Consider the following 26,235-nt stretch of genomic DNA (forward strand, 5'->3'; position numbering starts at 1 on the left):
GGATCTATGAACAGTTGGTAATTCACAAGCTTTATGTCAAAATTCCTCTTTTTCAACACATATTTTATTGTCATCCAGAAAACATGGACAACAATGTGTTCAGGGCAACATAACTTTTTGAAATGGAATAAAGTTAATTTTCCAACCAGACATTCCACAGTGTGATCATGGTGATGTCAAACAGCATGTTAAAAATGATTAAAAATACTAGTAAGACTCAGCTTAAAGGTGAAAGGAGGACCCAGTTATTGACACCCATCTTTTATTGCCTGTGTTTTTCTGGACAGAAAGAAAACCCTCCATTAATAGAATGCAGAAAGTGAAAGATATGGCTAATTGACTGTTAAATTGTAAAATTAACGTTAACGGAACCTACAAATGGAAACATGTGTAAAGCAAAAACCTCATGTAATCTATAAAGTAATTCAACATCTTGTTGCAGCCTCGTAGAGATTGTTCCACAGCTGTAAAGGATAATCAAAGATGAACAGTTCTAATTTTCAACATGAACACAGACATGTCACACAGAGATTAATCAAGTACAATTTGATTAAAAAGAATTTTAATATGCACATATACATGTACGTTGTACAATGTTGTACCTGTATAGTGGAAAATTACATGTGCAGTTGATTACAAACAGAAGACCAACATAAAAGGGCTAAATGTTATAGATATCTGTAACTTTACATTATGTTCATAAGAACAGCAGTATCAACATTTGAACAGTAACTTCATCCATTAATTTTTTGTCAAGCGTGTGTATCAAAACATTAATTTGATTAAATATATTTCTTTTTATCATGTTTATGCACTGTACTTTCATTACAATTTCGTGAGTAATTAGGCCAGTTTGATTTCAGATTTTTATGAAAGTTCTTAGGTCTTTCATCATGTTTATCACAATTTTTATAGGTTACTGTACAGCTTTCAACAATGAGTAAAACTCTTTATCATTTGCATTTATACATACAACTACATTTGTACATGAGTTATGCTACCTTTAATACACAAATAAACAAATAATGACAGACAGCAACCAAATAAGAACAACATAAGCTTTAGCTTGAGCATGTTGAGAGACTCAGGCACATAAAATGTGACATAGTAAATATAAAAAAGAAGATGTGGTATGATTGCCAATCAGACAATAGTAATCATGTTTTTGAGAGTTTTTCTGTGACATTAACATATACATGTATCAGAATAAGAAAGGGCATAAGATATCATGTACATGTACGGGTACATACAAAATTAAAAAAATGTGGTTTCATTGCTAATGAGACAACTCTCCCCAACATGGGCAAGCAACTAACATGACTAAATGACGTAAAAGTCAAAAACTAAAGGTCAGTGTAAGGCCTACAACTATGAGCAAATTTCATACAACATAGTCATTTAGCTGAAATGCTCGTCTTGAAAATTGTACTGTCTTTAACAATTGAGGGTGTTGCAGTGCAAAATTCAATAAAAAAGAAACCAGAAAAAAAATTCAACCCTGAGAAATCCTTAGAAAATTATGTAAATAATGACAAATGAAACACATGAAACATGCAGTGGTGAATACAGGTTCAAAGTTTGAGATGCAGACTGTTCAATAGAAGGTGGTACCTTGTACTTTTAATTCTAATGTTATGGAAAGTTTCATGTACATTCAACAGCTAAATTTAGGATTTTTATATTCTTACAATATATTTAAAAGAATCTACTACATGTATAAGGCAAAGAGTGTCGGTCAACATGAGTGACTAGCTTTTAAGTATACATGCATGACATGTAGATATCAATGAATACCAGCAATTGACAAGTTCAAACTCCGTAGACAATGCAGAAAAAAAAAGAAAAAAATATATCAATAGCTCAATCAAACTTGATTGGTGTAAAACACACGAAACATGCACAAGGACTCATAAAGAAATATTTAAAGAAGATAAACATATATAAAAGCAACAATTTGGTACTAAACATGAATCCCAGTAAAAGTTGAACTTGTACAAGTATGTTCCATTAGATGATTAGACTGTATTTGGATAAAAACATACTTTCAGTCCTGTTAAATATACAGATACATGTAATCATAAAGTATTGCCATTTCCATTATCAAAATAAGACACAGATGAGACTTCTATCATTGTTTTCGCTTATTTATTTTTCTTCCGTAAAGTTCCATTACACATATTGCCTATTGTAAACCACTCAAACTTTATACATGTACAGTACTGTAAATTCAGAAATAATTGAATGCGAATAATGTGACTAGGTAAATATCGCAATAATAAAAACTTGCATTCTTAAACATTTTTAACTGAAACATACAAATTTATGAGGAATTATTTAACATCACAATAAATAAACATTTTTTAGTAAAATTGAGAATGGAATTTAGGGAATATGCATGTCAATGAGACAACCCAACCAAAGAGCAGATAACAGCTAAGGCATCCATTCTTGAATAATTGCAATAATAAATGATCATATACTGGAAATAGTATAATAAATGCATGCAAAACTTTCAGTATTTACAGTTTTTAAAAATTGCTGGGTATCCAGATTTTACATCTTTTATAAACTGATTTTATTTAAATTATGAATCGTTTTTCAATAATATAAAGTTGAAAATTGACATATATATATGTGAAATCTAATTTGGTAAGTGTTGGTTATATAATTTCTAAGTTTATCCAGATTTTTTAAAAAGGGGTCAACAAAAAACATGTAAGCAATACACATGATACATGGTCACACAAAGACTTTAATGCAATTTGTCTGTTTTTATATCATATAAGGAGATGTAGTATGATCGCCATTTCAAGAGACAACTATCCACCAATTGTAAGTTCTAATGAAATAGCTATATAATTAATCAATTACACTAGTACTATAGGCATATACATTTTGTACCTCCTTTGACAATGAGAAAATTCATACTGGATAGTGGGCTAAATATAGCTTGGACATAAAAAAAAAATCAATTGAGAAACTTAACAGCCAAATGTATAAAAAACAGATATGTCAGACATGAATCAAATTAAAGCAAGCCACTGTTCCTTTAAAACTGTAAAACAACAACACAAAATATCTTTTTTGGTCACAAAATACATGATAGATGAAATGTAATTGTATGCGAGGACTGACTGGGACATCAATTTTGGAAATGAATATCCTTGACTAGTAAGAATTGGAAAAAAACAAAATAGAGGGGAAAAGTGAAAATAATTTTTCACACAGCAAGTGAGCAACCCCCAGAAAAAAATATGTCTGTGTAGCAACAATCGATAGAAAACTTTGAAGTTGCCCCAGCCTGAATATCAAATTACCTTCCAATTAAAATTAAGTGGTTCTCTTTACTTTTCAAGACTTCTGAATGGATTTGTCTTACCACGCTTACTGATTTTCAAACATATCTTGCAACTGAATATGTCAGAACTGCTGTTTTCTTTTAAATATTTTATGCATACTATTAGCATAAATTTACAAATCCATATTTAATAGAAAGGATTTAAATATGTTGAGATCAAGGATTTATTTAGCAAAAGATCAGTGATTTATATAGCAAGATCTAGCTATACACAAAATAAATAGTCTGACATAGTCATAAATCACCTGGGGCTGGAGGAAAATAAATTGTTGATGAACAGGACCAAGCACTGGCAGATCCAGAAATTTTCCTAAGTGGGGACCCATTGACTGCCTAAGAGGTAGTCCAAATAATTATGTCGTCTTGAAAGGCTCTATTTTTTATATAATTAATCAATTACACTAGTACTATAGGCATATTCAATCTTACTTCGTCCTTTGTCCTGACGTGTTTATTTAAATAGATGTCATTTAATTTGAAGTTATCATTTTATAATTGAATCAAATAAAATACGTTCTCAAAAATGCTTTAGTTATATTAAACATCATCACACACTCTCCTTTTTCTGTATACCCCATCCACACCCTCCTATATCTGTATACCCCATCTTTACCCTCCTATATCTATATACACCATCCACACCCTCCTATATCTGTATACCCCATCCACACTCTCTTATATCGGTATACCCCATCCACAACCTCCTATATCTGTATACCCCATCTTTACCCTCCTATATCTATATACACCATCCACACCATCCTATATCTGTATATCCCATCCACACTCTCTTATACCTGTATACCCAATCCACACCATCCTATATCTATATACCCCATCCACATACTACTTTATATGTATACCCCATCCTTAACCTCCTATATATATATATACACCATCCACACCCTCCCATATTTATATACCCAATTTACACCCTCCTATATCTGTATACCCCATCCACACCCTCCTATATCTGTATACCCTATCCACAACCTCTTATATCTGTATACCCCATCCACACCCTCCTATATCTGTATAGCCCATCCTTGCCCTTCTATATCTGTATACCCCATCCACTCTCTCCTATATCTGTATATCCCATCCACACCCACTTACATCTGTATACACCAAATCACACCCTCCTATATCTGTATACCCCATCCACACCCTCCTATATCTGTATACCCCATCCAAACCCTCCTATATCTGTATACCCATCCACACCCTCCTATATCTGTATACCCCATCTACACCCTCCTATATCTGTATACCCCATCTACACCCTCCTATATCTGTATACCCCATCCACATCCTCCTATACCTGTATACCCAACCACACTCTCCTATATATGTATACCCCATCCACACCCTACTATTTATGTATACCCCATTCATGCCCTCCTATATATGTATACCCCATCCATATCCTCCGATATCTGTATACCTCATCCACACCCTCCAATATCTGTATACCCCACCAACACCTTCCTATATCTGTATACTCCATCCACACCCTCCTATATCTGTATACCCCAACCACACTCTCCTATATCTGTATACTCCACCAACACTCTCCTATATCTTTATACCCCATCCACATCCTCCTATATCTGTATACCCCAACCACACTCTCCTATATCTGTATACTCCATCCACACCCTCCTATATCTGTATACCCCAACCACACTCTCCTATATCTGTATACTCCATCCACACTCTCCTATATCTTTATACACCAACCACACCCTCCTATATCAGTATACCCCATCCACACCCTCTGATATCTGTATACCCCATCCACACCCTCCGATATCTGTATACCCCATCCACATCCTCCGATATCTATATAGCCCATCCACACCCTCCTATATCTGTATACCCCATCCACACCCTCCTATAGCTGTATATCCAATGTACACCCTTCTATATCTGTATACCTGATCCCCACCCTCCTATATCTGTATACCCTATGTACACCTTCCTATATCTGTAAACCCCATCCACATCCTCCTATATCTTTATACCCCATGTACACCTAGATCTGTATATATTTTTTTTACAGCATTTCATAGTTTTGAGTGATTGTTCAAATAAGGAAATAAATAAATTATGGCAAGATGACATTTATCTCTAGACAGATTTGTAGAAATTTCCATAGGATCATCTCTTTCAAATTATTGCATTAAATAATTTCCTACTGCCAACAATATGAAATGATTAAGCATTTTTCCCCCTTATTGAATCCATATAAATATTGTCTAGTAGTGTTTAAGTTTGTTTCACCCATCTTAAAGATTATCTGTCATTGCCCACCTCGCATCTGTTTAAATATATAAACACATGGTTAACGAATGTTAATGCATTGCTTAGACTGTTTTGATATTATCACATAACTTTGTTATAATTGTCATGACAACAGACAGGTGTAAGTTTTGTTTGACAGTTTGTTTGTTTACACAGACTTTAATTACAGCAAACTTTTTAGGTTCAATTCAAATAATCATATGACTTTTAACTATAGCCTTTAAATAGAATCCAACCATATCTTATACATCATTTTAGTGATTCATTACTTTTAAATAGTCATATACTATAAAATATTACCTGACGTGATTTAATCAAGGGACTGGCACCTCCTTGTTCTACCAGACATCTTGTGATCTGTAGATATCCCCCCTTAGCAGCCAGATGTAAAGCTGTTTCTCCACTGTTCTATAATATAACCAAATAACATGTAACTATAATGTACAATACTTTGTTATCAATATCAATAATATACAACATATCCTACAACTGACATTAAAACTTGTCTGATAAACATGTTTTGTTGTGAAATGTCAAGACTTCCATAAAACCTGAAATTTAAAAAAAATTTTTTTTTCAAGAAATGTGTAAAATAATTATATCAATGGATTCAGTAGAACAAAACAAGTAAAATGAGACCCCACTTTATATGATTCTTACAAATATTTGTTCATTAAAACTGTCTGATTAACAACAGGAATTAGTGTAGATTCAGTATAATTGATCATTTTAATAAAAAAAAAATTTTAAGAAACATGAAAAGGAGTAATATTTTCTAATTCAGAACAATAATACGAGTAAATTGAGACCCCACTTGATATAATTATTACAAATATTTGTTCATTAAACTTGTCTAATTAACAACATGATTTAGTGTAGATTAATAGTAATGTGATCAGACTAAGTAGATAACATACATCTGTGATGTCGATCTTACATCCTGTATCAATGAGGAGTCTACAGATCTCCAGGTGTCCTCCCTCGGCAGCCATCATTAATGCTGTCTCTCCTATATCCTGGAATAATACAACTGACATCAAAACTTGTCTGATAAACTGGACAATGTTGTGTAATAAATATAAACAAAATATATATCACATGAATCAGTGGTCAAAACTGAATACAATGACCAGTCACACTTGTATTTATATTCTACATAAACAATAAATAAACATGTTTTGTTGTGAAATGTCAGAACTTCCATAAAACCTGATATCTTAAAAAAATATTTTTTTCAAGAAATGTGTAAAATAATTATATCAATGGATTCAGTAGAACAAAACAAGTAAAATGAGACCCCACTTTATATGATTCTTACAAATATTTGTTCATTGAAACTGTCTGATTAACAACAGGAATTAGTGTAGATTCAGTATAATTGATCATTTCAATAAAAATATTTTTTTTCAAGAAACATGAAAAGGAGTAATATTTTCTGATTCAGAACAATAATACGAGTAAAATGAGACCCCACTTGATATAATTATTACAAATATTTGTTCATTAAACTTGTCTAATTAACAACATGATTTAGTGTAGATTAATAGTAATGTGATCAGACTAAGTAGATAACATACTGATGTGATGTCGATCTTACATCCTGTATCAATGAGGAGTCTACAGATCTCCAGGTGTCCTCTGTAGGCAGCCCTCATTAATGCTGTCTCTCCTATATCCTGGAATAATACAACTGACATCAAAACTTGTCTGATAAACTGGACAATGTTGTGTAATAAATATAAACAAAATATATATCACATGAATCAGTGGTCAAAACTGAATACAATGACCAGTCACACTTGTATTTATATTCTACATAAACAATAAATAAACATGTTTTGTTGTGAAATGTCAGAACTTCCATAAAACCTGATATCTTAAAAAAATATTTTTTTCAAGAAATGTGTAAAATAATTATATCAATGGATTCAGTAGAACAAAACAAGTAAAATGAGACCCCACTTTATATGATTCTTACAAATATTTGTTCATTGAAACTGTCTGATTAACAACAGGAATTAGTGTAGATTCAGTATAATTGATCATTTCAATAAAAATATTTTTTTTCAAGAAACATGAAAAGGAGTAATATTTTCTGATTCAGAACAATAATACGAGTAAAATGAGACCCCACTTGATATAATTATTACAAATATTTGTTCATTAAACTTGTCTAATTAACAACATGATTTAGTGTAGATTAATAGTAATGTGATCAGACTAAGTAGATAACATACATTTGTGATGTCGATCTTACATCCTCTATCAATGAGGAGTCTACAGATCTCCAGGTGTCCTCTCATGGCAGCCACCATTAATGCTGTCCATCCAGTAACCTGGAATAATACAACTGACATCAAAACTTGTCTGATAAACTGGACAATATTGTGTAATAAAAATAAACAAAATACATATCACATGAATCAGTGGTCAAAACTGAATAAAATGACCAGTCACACTTGTATTTATATTGTATATAAAATAACAAATAAACATGTTTTGTTGTTAAATGTCAAGACTTCCATAAAACCTGATATCTTAAAAAAATATTTTTTTCAAGAAATGTGTAAAATAATTAAATCAATGGATTCAGTAGAACAAAACAAGTAAAATGAGACCCCATTTGATATAATTATTACAAATATTTGTTCATTGAAACTGTCTGATTAACAACAGGAATTAGTGTAGATTCAGTAGAATTGATCATTTTTATAAAAATATTTTTTTTAAGAAACATGAAAAAAAGTTACATTTTCTAATTCAGAACAATAATACGAGTAAAATGAGACCCCACTTGATATAATTATTACAAATATTTGTTCATTAAACTTGTCTAATTAATAACATGATTTAGTGTAGATTAATAGTAATGTGATCAGACTAAGTAGATAACATACATTTGTGATGTCGATCTTACATCCTCTATCAATGAGGAGTCTACAGATCTCCAGGTGTCCTCCATTGGCAGCCAACATTAATGCTGTCATTCCATCTCTCTGGAATAATACAACTGACATCAAAACTTGTCTGATAAACTGGACAATGTTGTGTAATATAAATATAAACAAAATATATATCACATGAATCAGTGGTCAAAACTGAATAAAATTACCAGTCACACTTGTATTTATATTGTATATAAAACAACAAATAAACAGTTTTTGTTGTGAAATGTCAAAACTTCCATTAAACCTGATATCTTAAAAAAAAATTTTTTTTCAAGAAATGTGTAAAATAATTATATCAATGGATTCAGTAGAACAAAACAAACAAAATGAGACCCCACTTTATATGATTCTTACAAATATTTGTTCATTGAAACTGTCTAATTAACAACAGGAATTAGTGTAGATTCAGTATAATTGATCATTTTAATAAAATATTTTTTTTTTAAAAAACATGAAAAGGAGTAATATTTTCTGATTCAGAACATTAATACGAGTAAAATGAGACCCCACTTTATATAATTATTACACATATTTGTTCATTAAACCTGTCTAATTAACAACATGATTTAGTGTAGATTAATAGTAATGTGATCAGACTAAGTAGATAACATACATTTGTGATGTCGATCTTACATCCTCTATCAATGAGGAGTCTACAGATCTCCAGGTGTCCTCTGTAGGCAGCCAACATTAATGCTGTCTGTCCATCCTCCTGGAATAATACAACTGACATCAAAACTTGTCTGATAAACTGGACAATGGTGTGTAATAAATATAAAAAAAATATATATCACATGAATCAGTGGTCAAAACTGAATAAAATGACCAGTCACATTTGTATTTATATTCTACATAAACAATAAATAAACATGTTTTGTTGTGAAATGTCAGAACTTCCATAAAACCTGATATCTTAAAAAAATAATTTTTTCAAGAAATGTGTAAAATAATTATATCAATGGATTCAGTAGAACAAAACAAGTAAAATGAGACCCCACTTTATATGATTCTTACAAATATTTGTTCGTTAAAACTGTTTGATAAACAACAGGAATTAGTGTAGATTCAGTATCATCATTCATTTCAATAAAAAAAAATTTTTTAAGAAACATGAAAAGGAGGAATATTTTCTAATTCAGAACAATAATACGAGTAAAATGAGACCCCACTTGATATAATTATTACAAATATTTGTTCATTAAAACTGTCTAATTAACGGCTTATTCTCATTTCGCCTTAGCTGTCAAAATAATTATATAAAATTAATCCCAGTTTGCCTTAGTACAAATTCTCAGGTACATAAGAATTAACTAAGGCGAAATGGGAACTTCTGTAAACATTGTAATTAAGTTATGTTTTGTTTGTATTGCTATAATTATTATTTGTTATTTTGATGTCAAATTCTACCATGAAATATTATTTATGTTTGGTGTCCCACTTTTTAAATAATTTTTTTTTATAGTGGCTCTTCTTTTTCTGATTTTTTTACTCATGTGTTATATTTTGTAAATAAAGTCTTATTAGATATGACAAATTGTATATGAATATTTCTTATGTACAATTTGTTCTGTGCTGAAGTAACTTGTAGTTGTTTGTTTTTTTACTGCTTATGTACAATTTGTTATGTTCTGAAGTAACTTGTAGTTGTGTGTTTTATACTGCTGGTGTACAATTTGTTCTGTTCTGAAGTAATTTGTAGAACTTTGTTTGTTTTATACTGCTTATGTACAATCTGTTATGTTCTGAAGCAACTTGTTTTTTAATTTTTTATACTTTCGTTATTATAGTTCTAAAGTAAATTGTTGTCGTGTGTTTATGTACAATATTCAACATTTTGAAGTTACTTGTAGTTTTCACTGTTTCACTGTGCTTTAATTTTAAGTAACATGTAGTTTTGTGTCTTTTTTTGTTCATGTACCATAAAAGGCTGTATCTTCAAATGATTTTTCTATGAATTATTAAAATAAGGTAGTTTTGAATGTGAATATTTTACTTACATCTCGATAATCGATGTCTGCACCATTCTGTAGACATAATTTTAAGGCTTCTATATCTCCATCTCCAGCTGCTGTAGTAAGTTTCTGTAAGTAAAACATAGAAATTACATTTAATCTTGATAATCAATGTCTGCACCATTATGTAGACATAATTTTAAGGCTTCTATATCTCTATTCCCAGCAGCTGTGGTAAGTTTCTGTAAGTAAACCGTAATAAAAATATATTGAAATGAATGTCCTTACTGTTAAATTAGGTAATAATTATATATTCTTCTGTTTAGCAATGACTACATAAATCAGTAGTATCCTTCCTTCAAATAACAGACAGAGAGGAATTCTTTTAATAGCATATAATTGTTGGGATTTATGCATTTTATATTATCAAGAAAAACACCAAGAGTGCACACGCTGAAATGTCTCGCCTTCTTTACTAATCATTGATATTATGTTGATAGTCCTATATAAAAAGCTTTATCACAACTGTCACATAAACTTAACATTAACCAAGAAAACTAAACATTGACCAATGAACCATGAAAATGAGGTCAAGGCATGTACAGCTAACAATTCTTCCAAACAACAGATATAGTTGACCTATTGGTTATAGTTTAAGAAAATCAGACCAAAACAAAAAAACTTAACACTGAGCAATGAACCGTGAAAATGAGGTCAAGGTCAAATAAAACCTGTGCGATTGACATATATAAACCATAAAATATTTCCATACAACAAATATAGTTGACATATTGCATAAAGTATTAAATAAAAAGACCAAAACTCAAAAACTGAACTTTGACCAGTGAACCATGAAAACGAGGTCACGGTCAGATGACACCTGCCAGCTAGACATATACATCTTACAATCATTCCATACACCAAATATGGTAGACCTATTGCATACAGAATAAGAACAAGAATGTGTCCATAGTACACGGATGCCCCACTCCCACTATCATTTTCTATGTTCAGTGGACCGTGAAATTGGGGTCAAAACTTTAATTTGGAATTAAAATTAGAAAGATCATATCATAGGGAACATGTGTACTAAGTTTCAAGTTGATGTAACTTTTACTTCATCAAAAACTACCTTGACCAAAAACTTTAACCTGAACTTTGCACTATCATTTTCTATGTTCAGTGGACCATGAAATTGGGGTCAAAACTATAATTTGGCATTAAAATTAGAAAGATCATATCATGGGGAACATGTGTATTAAGTTTCAAGTTGATTGGACTTCAGCTTCATCAAAAACTACCTCGACCAAAAACTTTAACCGGACAGACAACGGAGGCACAGACGGACGGACGGACTGACGAACGGAGGCACAGACCAGAAAACATAATGCCCCTCTACTATCGTAGGTGGGGCATTAAAACAGACCAAAACACAAAAACCTTACTGTAACCACTGAACCATCAAAATGAGTTCAAGGTCAGATGACACCTGCCATTTGGACACATACACTTTACAGTCCTTCCATACACTGAATATACTAGATCTATTGCTTATACAGTTTTATAGTATCTGAGATATGGACCTGACCACCAAAACTTAACCTTGTTCACTGATTCATGAAATGAGGTCGAGGTCAAGTAAAAACTGTCTAACAGGCATGAAGACCTTGCAAGGTACACACATACCAAATATAGTAATCCTATGACTTATAATAAGAGAGAATTTAACATTACAAAAAATATTTTTTTCAAGTAGTCACTGAACCATGGAAATGAGGTCAAGGACACTGGACATGTGACTGACGGAAACTTCATAACATGAGGCATTTATATACAAAGTATGAAGCATCCAGGTCTTCAACCTTCTAAAATATGAAGCTTTTAAGATGTTATTCGCCGTCGGATCACTATCCCTATGTCAAGCTTTCTGCCACTTAAGTCACAGGTTCGACAAAAATTGTTAACCTTCAAAAAATTATTTTTTTATAGAATCATGGACTAGATTTGGCATATCCTTGATTTTTCTTTCTTGTAGTATTTTCTGGACTTTGACCTTTTCCTTTTAAAGACATGTAATACACTTAGTATTTTAGTTGCCCCTACTTTTTTCCTTTTTAAGACATGTAGTTGTGTTTTTCATTCACTAAGTCCTTTAATTGCCTTTTAAAGACATGTAGTTGTGTTTCATTCACTTTGCCCCTAGGTTCTTTCTTATCCTTTTTCATATCAGCTAGTAGATTAACAGCTCTCTATTAACTTACTTAAAGAGATACATATATAAATGTATGTAGACTGAATAAATGTAGATGTGGGATATAATAAAGCAATGAGAATGTTACCTAACAAGACAAACAGTGTGTTGCATCAGTCAGCTCTTTATACCATAAAATAGATTGGTCGTATTCAACTCACATGAACTTAACAATTGCAAGGGGAGATAACTTCTGTATTTTATTTTTTTTATGTAGAAAAATTGTCCCCATATTTTTTTCAAATAACTCTACAGACCTACTTAGAGTTACAAATAAACAAGGATTCTGAAGGTACTACATAAATAATACACTATCTCCTACTTTAAAAATCTCCCCCCCCCTTCTCACCTCCCTCAAAAGCTGTCCATCCCCTCCTACATCATGTACATTCATACTTGAAAAATATTCGCTAAATTTCTTAAACTGCATTTTTGTTTGTTTTGTTCAGTTACTGAATACTGATTCAAATGCTGTTTGTGTCACCAGTGTAATGAGTAGAAATGTTTTTGAGTGCACCTTGCTTTGTCCCAGTTTTGTATTTTTTTTAATTTTTTTTGGAATAAGTAGTTTGGTAGTTCACTTAGAATTCTACTAGTTTTTATCTCAAGTTATCACATACTTGTATCTAATTGTACACTAAGGCCAAATAAAAAAGTATGTGTGGTTCCAGTTACATCTGAAAATAAGTTAGGGTAGGTAGGCAGGGATTTTTTTTTTATTTGATGTTGTTTTTTTTACATTGAGTCTATGGGAGCAACATTCTGACTTTAACAGTGCTTAATGAAAAATGACAATAAAATCTTTAGGGTAGGCTATTTTTAAGCCGAAAGAGTAGGGACGGTAGGGTTACTGGAACCACACATATATTTTTATTTGGCCTAATGGGGAACAAAACTAGAAATGACAAGGAGACTATTAAGTAAATCTTACCTTATTCCAACTTCCCATTATAGCCTAAAAATGAAAAAGAAGAATTATAGTCAATATATACTGTTAAGTTTTAATTGAGGTATTTGTGTTATTGCCAATTGAAACGTGATCACTATGGTTGGTAAAATACTGACTTAATATTTCTATCTTCTTATTTCATTCAAATAATATATTATAGCATTGAAACAGTCATTTATCTCAACTTTTCTGCACTATTTAAGGCTTAAATTAAAATATTGTTTGTTTGCCCTTCACCGACCGACCCTATCAATTCGTTCCGCCTGAAAATCTTTTATTTGTATTTACCAGCAAGATTTTATTTTATTTTATTTTTTCATTCCTACCAAAAATCTTATATTTGTATTTCCCGCTCAAAACTTTTTTACCAGAATCCTCGGGTTTTATCTTCACGTATAAGGTCCAGTCCGTTTGGTATCACCTGAGTGTTTGACATGAACACTTGCATTTGAAGTTTCAAAGCATTTGTTTGAAATCGATGTTGAACGCTTTCTGAAATCATGATATGAAGTACGTTACTCTGTACCTTTAAACTTAAAGAGCAGGGTTCATTTACAAAAAAGTTCCTTTGATACAAAAGTATTAACGTGTGTACAAACTAATTTGTAAACGGACGTTGTATTCTATGTAGGGATGGCCTTTTGTGATCCGCATATCAGAATGATTATGTTAACGATGCCGCTAAATTATTTATATCTGACATGAACCAAAAGTGACAAAACCCTGTAAAGTGGAGAATATCTGGCAGTAAAATCGCCAAGTTTTCCATACAGATCATTTATAAATGTGATGCAAAATACGTGACAATTGAGTTTTAAGTCTTATAGCATTTTTATTGGAAAAAAAGGCACACACGAAATTTGTAACACTCGACTATTTCTACTAGTAATATATGTCTGCCCGGACATTATCTTACCAGTACAAAGTTATCTCTTATATATATTTTTTTCAAAACTAATAGTCCCAGCGGAAAACTTATTTGCAAAAACAAAACGAACAAAAAAATGACATTAGGGAGCTACCATTTGATTTTTATGGGGGGGGCTAGGATGAAATTTGAAAAAAATAGGCAGGACAGGAGTTTTGAGTAAAAAAAAAAGGCAGGATGAGACACTTTGCAAAAAAAAAAGGCAGGATGACAATTAAGGTAAAAAAAAGTCAGGATAAACTAATAAAAAAAAAGGCAGGACCGAATAGAGTGAAAAATAAAAAGGCAGGACAGAGATTACACCTAAAAAAAAAACAGGACAAAATTTTTCATCCTAGCCCCCCATAAAAATCAAATGGTAGCTCCCTTATGCAGATTTTGTATCTATAAAATAAAATATTTTACCTACCTGCCTACCCATGACAAATAATATACCAAGCCAAGTTATTTTTTTGGGGAAAAAAATAAAATATTTTACCTACCTACCTACCCTGTTTCAAAACATAGGGTCGGAAAAGGGCAAACAAACAATATTTTAATTTAGGCCTAAAGTTAATGAACTGAACTCAAAACCTTAAAAATCTAATCACATACCTAAATGAGGTACAAATGTATTCTACAAGCAGGGTGTGACTTTTTCCATCGAACACCAGAACATCTAATGCACTTTTCCAGATCTAAAAATTTCAAAAGTTTTATTTACCAGCATTAAGACACACATAAAGAACAATATTAAATATCATATTGCAGATTCTCAGAACATTATCAATAATCAACTAGACCAGTCACATTAAATTCAATCATTTTTTTTTATTCTGTGTGTGCCTGTCGAAAGACAGGACCAATAAGGTAGTGGTTGTAGTTAGAAGCTGTGTATTCTACATACAGGGTGTGACTCTTTCCACAGACAGGACCTATATAACGTAGTGGCTGTAGTTAGAAGCTGTGTATTCTACATACAGGGTGTGACTCTGTCCACAGCCAGGACCTATATAACGTAGTGGATGTAGTTAGAAGCTGTGTATTCTACATACAGGGTGTGACTCTTTCCACAGACAGGACCTATATAACGTAGTGGCTGTAGTTAGAAGCTGTGTACCATATTTGTGTTTCTTTCATTGTTGTAGTAGGCTGTTCGTTTTTCTTTGAAATGTTTCATATTTTATCAAACCAAGGCTTTTTATAGATGATTATATGGTATGGGTTTTGCTCATTGTTGAAGGCTGTTGGACAAACTGTAATTGTTTATATCTTTGTCATATGGTCTAGGATTAATTGTATCATTGTTAATCATACCACAACTCCTAGTTATCCTATGGTATGGGTTTTGCTCATTGTTGAAGGCTATTGAACGACCTGTAATTGTTTATATCTTTGTCATATGGTCTAGGAATAATTGTATCATTGTTAATCATACCACAACTCCTAGTTATCCTATGGTTTGGGTTTTGCTCATTGTTGATGGCTGTTGGACGACCTGTAATTGTTTATAAATTTCTCCTATGGTCTAGGAACAATTGTATCATTGTTAATCATACCACATCTCCTAATTATTATATGGTATGGGTTTTGCTCATTGTTGATGGCTGTTGAACGGCCTGTAATTGTTTATATCTTTGTCCCATGGTCTAGGAATAATTGTAGCATTGTTAATCATACCACATCTCCTAATTATTATATGGTATGGGTTTTGCCCATTGTTTAAGGCTGTTGAACGACCTGTAATTGTTTATATCTTTGTCCTATGGTCAAGGAATAATTGTATCATTGTTAATCATACCACATCTCCTAATTATTATATGGTATGGGTTTTGCCCATTGTTTAAGGCTGTTGAACGACCTGTAATTGTTTATATCTTTGTCCTATGGTCAAGGAATAATTGTATCATTGTTAATCATACCACATCTCCTAATTATTATATGGTATGGGTTTTGCTCATTGTTGAAGGCTATTAGACGACCTGTAATTGTTTATATCTTTGTCATATGGTCTAGGAATAATTGTATCATTGTTAATCATACTACATCACCTAATTATTATATTGTATGGGTTTTGCTCATTGTTGAAGGCTATTAGACGACCTGTAATTGTTTATATCTTTGTCCTATGGTCTAGGAATAATTGTATCATTGTTAATCATACCACATCTCCTAATTATTATATGGTATGGGTTTTGCTCATTGTTGAAGGCTATTAGACGACCTGTAATTGTTTATATCTTTGTCCTATGGTCTAGGAATAATTGTATCATTGTTAATCATACCACATCTCCTAATTATTATATGGTATGGGTTTTGCTCATTGTTGAAGGCTATTAGACGACCTGTAATTGTTTATATCTTTGTCCTATGGTCTAGGATTAATTGCTTCATTGTTAATTATACCACATCTCCTAATTATTATATGGTATGAGTTTTGCTCATTGTGGAAGGCTGTTGAACGACCTGTAATTGTTTATATCTTTGTCCTATGGTCTAGGATTAATTGCTTCATTGTTAATCATACCACAACTCCTTATTTTGAGATCGTCTCAAGATTTGGGTTTTATAAAAAGGTTGGCATTTAAAAAACACATCAAAAATATCAAGTAACAGTTTCTTAAAACATTATCAATAATCAACTAGACCAGTCACATTAAATTCAATCATTTTTTTTTATTCTGTATGTGCCTGTCCACAGCCAGGACCTATAACGTAATGGCTGTAGTTAGAAGCTGTGTACCATATTTGTGTTTCCTTCATTGTTGTAGTAGGCTGTTGATTTTTTCTTTTGAAATGTTTCACATTTTATCATACCAAGGCTATTTATAGATGATTATATGGTATGGGTTTTGCTCATTGTTAAAGGCTGCTGGACAAACTGTAATTGTTTATATCATTATTCTTTAGTCTAGGGATACATGTATCATTGTTAATCATCACATGAACTTTCATGAACATTTTCTTTATACAATGAATTTGAATAATTTCAAACTATTAGGTAACAGAAAGAAGTTGCACAGCATAAACAACAAGAATGTGTCCTAAGTACACGGATGCCCATTCCGCATTATAATGTTCTATGTTCAGTGGACTGTGAACTGGGAGTAATCTCTAATTTGACATTAAAATTAGAAAGATCATATCATAAGGAACATGTGTACTAAGTTTCAAGTTGATTGGACTTCAAGTTCATCAAAAACTTTAACTTGAAGCAGGACAGACAGACCAACGGACGGAAGATCAGACGAACAGACGGACCCACAGATCAAAAAACATAATGCCCATTAAAAAGGGGCATAAAAATTGCTAACATTCTACAAATCAACATTTTCAAGCTGTTCATCAAATATAAAATCATTAATCCCTTCCATAGAAGCCAAGAAAAAGAAATTTTCATTGTACAATGAGTGTTGTATAATTTCAAACTATCAACCAATAGGATGTGGCTATACAACAGATGTGAAAACAGGAAGTGGATGTATGACAGATGCGAAACCAGGAAGTGGATGTATGACAGATGTGAAAACAGGAAGTGACTGTATGGCATATGTGAAAACAGAAAGTGACTGTATGGCAGATGTGAAAAAAAGGAAGTGGCTGTATGGCAGATGTGAAAAAAAAAGGAAGTGGCTGTATGGCATATGTGAAAAAAAGGAAGTGGCTGTATGGCATATGTGAAAACTACTTACTCTGACTCTGTATTGATTTACCTCATTTTGGAGAAGCAGCAAATATTAATTTTCAAGTCTTTGGTTTAACTGTCCAGGGTTTAAACCCACCACCTCCCACACTAAAAGTAAACACAATACCACAACACCGTGAAGATCTTTGGTTGAACTGTCCAGGGTTTAAACCCACCACCTCCCACACTAAAGATGAACACAATACCACAACACCGTGAAGATCAACGAGGCAGTCTTTATGGATTGATTTGTTTTGTTCTCTTAAAAAAACATATATTATACAATACATACTAATAAATAAATACTGATGAATGTACTTCTGAGGTCAGCCTAATTTATAAGTAACGTTGTGTCGTCATCTAAAGCATCTGTGAAAAATGACTATAAATCATATTTACTTGTTTAAGCCCGATATATATGTAACATTGAAGTATGACTAAAAAATACTTCATTCGTACTTGTTATGAATGTTTCTTATAAACATATCAATGTGTGTGTGTTATCTCCCTGTTTCAATAAAATAAACTTACAGTTATAAGTTATATGGTTCGCTATTGACCCCCTACGGATCCATAGAGGGTTAGTAAAATCCATAGGGGCTGAGGCCGAAGGGGGTAAGTAGTGAACCATATATACGATATAACAAGTTTATCGCACATGGGACTTTTCCTGCTGCGTTTTGTATAAAAATAAACAATGAAATACAACAACATCAATAGATGACGTCACCATTAACAATAGACAGAGGTCAAGAACCCATATGAAATTCACTAACCAAATCTATAGGGGGTCACCATGTGACGGCGTTAAACCAAACCAAACCAAACAAAAAAAGGTATTATGTGAAATTAAATCCTAAATTTAATGGCCCGCTTCATAAAAATGAAGACCTTATCATATGAGGTTATTTTTGAATCGTTGACTATATATTAACCTGTACACATCTCCGTTCTTGCTTTGTTGGGTTGCTCATCTCACTTTATTTTTCTATAGCACAAGTTCAATTTTATATTTGAAGACAAATAACATTGTAATGATGTCATCACATTCTTTGTGTCTTGTTTACCTTGTTTACTATAAAAACATTGGTGGTATAGTATTTTGAATGTAAAAACTATATGTTGATTATCTCCCCTTATAGAGTTTGAACATTTTACATTATCTCCCCATATAGAGTTTAAACATTTTACAGTTACCTGATCTCCCCTTATAGAGTTTGAACATTTAACATTATCTCCCCTTATAGAGTTTGAATATTTTACATTATCTCCCCCTATAGAGTTTGAACATTTTACATTATCTCCCCTTACCATGCTTATAGAGTTTGAACATTTTACATTATCTCCCCTTACCATGCTTATAGAGTTTGAACATTTTACATTATCTCCCCTTACCATGCTTATAGAGTTTGAACATTTTACATTATCTCCCCTTACCATGCTTTTAGAGTTTGAACATTTTACATTATCTCCCCCTATAGAGTTTGAACATTTTACATTTGAAACAAATTTCAATAGTAATTGATCTTATATAGTTCACATATAATGTACACTTACCATTGCTTACCTATAATAGTAACTTGACTGTACAAGGATCACATTGACTATAATAACAACTTGACTGTACAAGGATCACATTGACTGTACAAGGATCACATTGACTGGACACGGATCTAATAAATACAAATAATAGATGTTCAAAATAAAAATATGGCTAAAAAGAAGAAAAAAAAACCAACAGTACACAAAACACAAAATTAACTAGGGGCTCTCAAGAGCCTGTATCACTCACCTGATTCTACTTGGGTTTTTGAAATCATATAAAAAAATATAAAATTTGGCTAAAAGTAACAACACTTGGCCGGCACCTCATAAGGAAAGAAACATTCATGCTATGTTTGATTTCATTCAATTCAGTGGTTCTTTAGAAGAAGACTTGTATGCATTTCCCATAGGGTCCTATGTTAAACTGAGTCCCCCAACTGGCAGCCATCTTGGATGTTGCAATGGCGACAAAGTAACAACACTTGGTCAGCACCTCATAAGGAACATTCATGCTATGTTTTGTTTCATACCATTTAGTGGTTCTCTAAAAGAAGTCATTTGTATGCATTTCCCATAGGGTCCTATGTTAAACTAAGTCCCCTGCTGGAGGCCATCTTAGATAATGGATCGGCTACAAAGTAACAACACTTGGTCAGCACCTTATAAGGAACATTCATGTCATGTTTGGTTTCATTCCATTCAGTGGAATTCTAAAAGAAGTCATTTGTATGCATTTCCAAAAGGGTCCTATGTTAAACTAAGTTTCCCGCTGGCAGCCATCTTAGATAATGGATCGGCTACAGAGGTAACAACACTTGTTCAGCACCTCATAAGGAACATTCATGCTATGTTTGGTTTCATTCCATTCAGTGGTTCTCTTAAAGAAGTCATTTGCATGCATTTCCCATAGGGTCCTATGTTAAACTAAGTCCCCTGCTGGAGGCCATCTTGGATGATGGATCGGCTACAAAGTAACAACACTTGGTCAGCACCTCATACGGAACATGCATGCTATGTTTGGTTTCATTCCATTCAGTGGTTCTCTAAAAGAAGTTCAAAATGTAAAAAGTTAACGTCGACGGATGACGGAGTACAAGTGATGAGAAAAGCTCACTTGGCCCTTCGGGCCAGGTGAGCTAAAAATTAAAGACTGAGTGACAGGAAACCCATCAAAAGTTAGGGGTTATCTTAGGTGATCCACATGTGGCACTTGTGTTGCTCATTAATGTAAGTACAAACTCAGTGATAGTTCTAATTTAAAGATAGTTTCTAATGGTTGAATACAATGTTGACCTCTTTCATTGAATGGTTGCTGTCTCATTGACATTAACATCCAATCTGTCATTCCTACACCACAAGTGACATCTTAAAAATTCTTACTCTTTAACAGGTCGGGACCACTACCTTATATGGAAATGCATAAATTAGCATACTTATGTTCTCGCACATGTAATTGTTTATTTACATGTGACGCAATTTATTTTTACCTAGGTTTTTGACCAATCCACTAAATGAGTCACAATGCATGATGGACTACTACGTGTTTACAATCAACCAAGAACACGTGTTATTTACTGAAATACAACACATTTTTTCCTGTAATGCGGGATTCACAAATTCGCGTAGTTTTTCATTTTGTGTATCCTCCTTTATAGTTCGTGATATAAAGTATTACTTCCATGCTCAGGTTAACGAAGAGTTGTTTCTTTGCGAAGAAAAAAGGGTTTGAATTACCCGATATATAGCCATTAACATGATTGATGATGGCACAGACATTTCATGTATTTGTCCACCAGTAGCAACGAAATAACAGCGAAAAAACACAATTACCCATGAGACAAACTTACTGGTGTAAAGTAAGCCGTCGATAAAATGCAGCCGGTGCTGATATTCAAGAATACAGCAATGTTCGTTTCGATAATTAAAGGCAAATGTGGGATCCTTGAATTTTGTGTTCGTAAAAAAGGCGAAGAACTATTTACATACATGGCAGTGTTAACAAAACCTATAAGTATTTTTGTTGGTCACATTTCAGTATATGGGACTTCCAAACTGTTCCCTTTTTGTTGAAGGTAGTGAAGTCAGCAACTGTAGTTTCAGTTTGTTCTTCTTTTAACGGGCTCAGAGTTTTGCCAAACTGAATAAAATCATTACAGCTGATTTCTTAAACATGCAAAGTAAAACTTTGGTTGGCTTGCTTGCTTTGTTTGTATAGTTGTTTACACAACCTTTGAAAATAAGATTGACATCTTTAAACAATATATATATATATATATAGGCATAGTTTAACTTGTATATTTTATATTTTGTACAATATACAAACAAAGCAAGCAAGCTAACCAAAGTTTTGCTCCACATATGCATTAGGAAATAAGCTGTAATGATTTTATCCATATGTATATGCGACATGGTGGAAAATTTGATATGTTTTGTGAAAATTGCAGCGTTGGATTTATAATAAAAAAGAAGATGTGGTATGGTTTCCAATGAGACAGCTGTCCACAAGAGACCAAAATGACACAGAAATTAACATTCATAGATCACCGTACGGCCTTAAACAATGAGCAAAGCCCATACCGCATAGTCAGCTACAAAAGTCCCCGATATGACAATGTAAAACAATTCAAACGAGAAAACTAACGGCATTAATTATATAAAAAAAAATGAACGAAAAACAAATATGTAACACATAAACAAATGACAACCACTGAAATACAGGCTCCTATACAATATATTTTTTTTTGATGGGATAGATTTCTTGTCCTTTTATATATTTAATTGGGCCGTTTGTTTTTTTTGTTTTTTTTGGTTTGGATTGTTTTACACAAGTAATTTTTGGGTCATTAATGGCTTACTTTTCAGCATTGAACCTATGACTGCTTACTTTACTAAATTATGTCTTTGTTGGAAAGATGTCTCATTTGGCACTCATACAGACTCATCTTCTTATTTCTATATACAAAGCACGTTTTAGAAAAAAAATAATAGGTAATATGGCACCCACTATGATCCAGAGACTTTTAATATTGGATATATTTTACATATGTCAACAGGACAGCAGCCGAACGATAAAAAAACCTCTGAGGTATATTTTGTGATAAAATTAGCAACAAACGGATATTATCGATGGATGAAACTATAAAAAATGTATTGAGCTATATACCGTACCTGCTCAGTGGCGGATCCAGGGGGCGGGGGTTCCGGAGGATGGACTCCCTTTTTTCGGACGATCAGTGCATTTGGATGGCGACATTTAGTTGGCCCCCCCTCCCCTTTTGTCCAGGGTTAGGACCCCCCCTTTTAAAATGACCGGACCCGCCCCTGCCGCTTTCATAACACTTCTTTTTAGCATACTGAATATTATGATGTTCTTACTATTAGTTCAGGTCCTGATAAAAAAAAATACACATTCAGTACAGAAAGAAGTGTTTCAATGAAAGTTTCGTGTTTTTATAGGAAATGATTTTGCAATGACATTATACAGGTTTAAAAGAGCTCAAATGATTTTCTTACTGGACAGTGGTCACTTCATTGGATATTTCACTGTGTCATGTCGTGAAATCAATGCAGGTTCAATTCATAACAATGCACAAAACCGGTTCAACTACTTTTGCGAGGCGAAAAAGAAAGTCGAATCGTGAAGCCAATAAACAATATTTTTTTAATCTGAGCATGCAAATTGAAGATTACGTTATATATTTTACATTAAATATATTTGCAGAATAAAAACTTTGGTAATGAGAGTCCCAGACAATATATTAATTGACTGTTTTCCCACTAATTCCATGTGTTTTAAGTACTAGTTTACTCGTAGTAGCCAACAATGCATTGTAGTTCATTGAGTCGATTGGTCAGTTTTTCAAGGCCATATAAGCCTTGTGTTTTGGAAATTACTATGCAAATATATTCTGACGTCAGAAAATCTAGAGTTCTCGACCTGTTTAAGCAACTCACATTGTAATGATTGTAATGTTTTGTTTAGTTTTCACTAACAAATGCACTTGTATAAATTATGTCATGTCATTTTTTGTTTCCAATTTATTTAACAAAAGTAGATGAGTGCAAAATGTTAATCCTGTTTAAGGTGGTACCTGACACTACAAGGAGATAACTCTGTAAAATCAGCAGAATGTTTTAATGACGTGTTTATAAGGGAGTATCAAGCTTCTCAATGATCAAAATAAGTGTTTGTCAAACTGATATATATAACCAGTGTAATTTTTCTGATTAAATGGTTGGTTCAAATTTTTTGAAATTTTTATTTTTGTCAAAGGGTCAAATTAAATAATTTGTCAAAATATTAAGAAAATTAAACGAGCCAAATTAAATTTAGTTTAAGTGTTAGGTACCACCTTAAAAAGAATTTAAAAAAAAGCACTGGTGAAATGCTACTTAGAATGAACCAGCTAGCTCTTGATTATCACCCCTTTAAAAATTCTAACATTTACAATTGAAATATATTCATGATATTTCTGAATTTCATTCGATAAAATAAAAAACTTAACGATCCAATACTATTTGACTATAATATTAAATTACCTTTACTAAGTAATAAATTGACTGGACATGAATCAAATAAAACAAACAATAGATCTTTAAACTAAAAATATAAAATAGCTCAATTTCAGTTCTTCACATTTATATAAATATCAGTTGAACTATTTCTGAATGTGTATACTTGTGATAAGTAACTTGTCATGAATGAAAAAGAAGAGGTTTAACCTACAATAGTACCATAAATAGCTCAGTGTAAGGTATAACCTACCATAGTACCATACATAGCTCAGTGTAAGATATACATTGTAACCTACCATAGTACCATACATAGCTCAGTGTAAGATATAACCTATCATAGTACCATAAATAGCTCAGTGTAAGGTATAACCTACCATAGTACCATAAAAAGCTCAGTGTAAGGTATAACCTACCATAGTACCATAAATAGCTCAGTGTAAGGTATAACCTACCATAGTACCATACATAGCTCAGTGTAAGATATACATTGTAACCTACCATAGTACCATACATAGCTCAGTGTAAGATATAACCTATCATAGTACCATAAATAGCTCAGTGTAAGGTATAACCTACCATAATACCATACATAGCTCAGTGTAAGATATAACCTAACATAGTACCATAAATAGCTCAGTGTAAGATATAACCTACCATAGTACAATAAATAGCTCAGTGTAAGATATAACCTACCATAGTACCATAAATAGCTCAGTGTAAGATATACATTGTAACCTACCATAGTACCATACATAGCTCAGTGTAAGATATAACCTACAATAGTACCATAAATAGCTCAGTGTAAGATATAACCTACCATAGTACCATACATAGCTCAGTGTAAGATATAACCTACCATAGTACCATAAATAGCTCAGTGTAAGATATAACCTACCATAGTACAATAAATAGCTCAGTGTAAGGTATAACTTACCATAGTACCATAAATAGCTCAGTGTAAGGTATAACCTACCAAAGTACCATACATAGCTCAGTGTAAGATATAACCTACCATAGTACCATACATAGCTCAGTGTAAGATATAACCTACCATAGTACCATAAATAGCTCAGTGTAAGGTATAACTTACCATAGTACCATAAATAGCTCAGTGTAAGGTATAACCTACCATAGTACCATACATAGCTCAGTGTAAGATATAAATTGTAACCTACCATAGTACCATACATAGCTCAGTGTAAGGTATAACCTACCATAGTACCATAAATAGCTCAGTGTAAGGTATAACCTACCATAGTACCATACATAGCTCAGTGTAAGATATAACCTACCATAGTACCATAAATAGCTCAGTGTAAGGTATAACCTACCATAGTACCATACATAGCTCAGTGTAAGATATAACCTACCATAGTACAATAAATAGCTCAGTGTAAGGTATAACCTACCATAGTACCATACATAGCTCAGTGTAAGATATACATTGTAACCTACCATAGTACCATACATAGCTCAGTGTAAGATATAACCTACCATAGTACCATACATAGCTCAGTGTAAGATATAACCTACCATAGTACCATAAATAGCTCAGTGTAAGATATAACCTACCATAGTACAATAAATAGCTCAGTGTAAGGTATAACTTACCATAGTACCATAAATAGCTCAGTGTAAGGTATAACCTACCATAGTACCATACATAGCTTAGTGTAAGATATAACCTACCATAGTACCATAAATAGCTCAGTGTAAGGTATAACCTACCATAGTACCATACATAGCTCAGTGTAAGATATAACCTACCATAGTACCATAAATAGCTCAGTGTAAGGTATAACCTACCATAGTACCATACAT

General features: G+C 32.5%; 2 protein-coding genes across 2 annotated transcripts in view; both read right to left on the reverse strand.

Annotated features, from left to right (window-relative positions):
- The window catches only part of LOC143055150 (uncharacterized), a 360,248-nt gene that overhangs the window by 319,887 nt on the left and 14,126 nt on the right, over positions 1–26,235 (reverse strand). Inside the window, exons 3-7 of the mRNA XM_076228292.1 lie at positions 24,439–24,499; positions 19,922–20,027; positions 18,383–18,615; positions 15,285–15,367; positions 13,745–13,768 (exon numbers count right to left, since the gene is read on the reverse strand). Of these exons, the coding sequence (XP_076084407.1) occupies positions 13,745–13,762 (18 nt within the window). The 5' untranslated portion in view covers positions 13,763–13,768; positions 15,285–15,367; positions 18,383–18,615; positions 19,922–20,027; positions 24,439–24,499. The remainder of the gene's footprint in view (positions 1–13,744; positions 13,769–15,284; positions 15,368–18,382; positions 18,616–19,921; positions 20,028–24,438; positions 24,500–26,235) is intronic.
- LOC143054667 (uncharacterized) overlaps positions 1–26,235 on the reverse strand; it is a 232,286-nt gene that overhangs the window by 51,595 nt on the left and 154,456 nt on the right. The window lies entirely within an intron of this gene.

This window comes from Mytilus galloprovincialis, chromosome 12 (assembly GCF_965363235.1).
Source record: "Mytilus galloprovincialis chromosome 12, xbMytGall1.hap1.1, whole genome shotgun sequence".
NCBI lineage: Eukaryota > Metazoa > Mollusca > Bivalvia > Mytilida > Mytilidae > Mytilus > Mytilus galloprovincialis.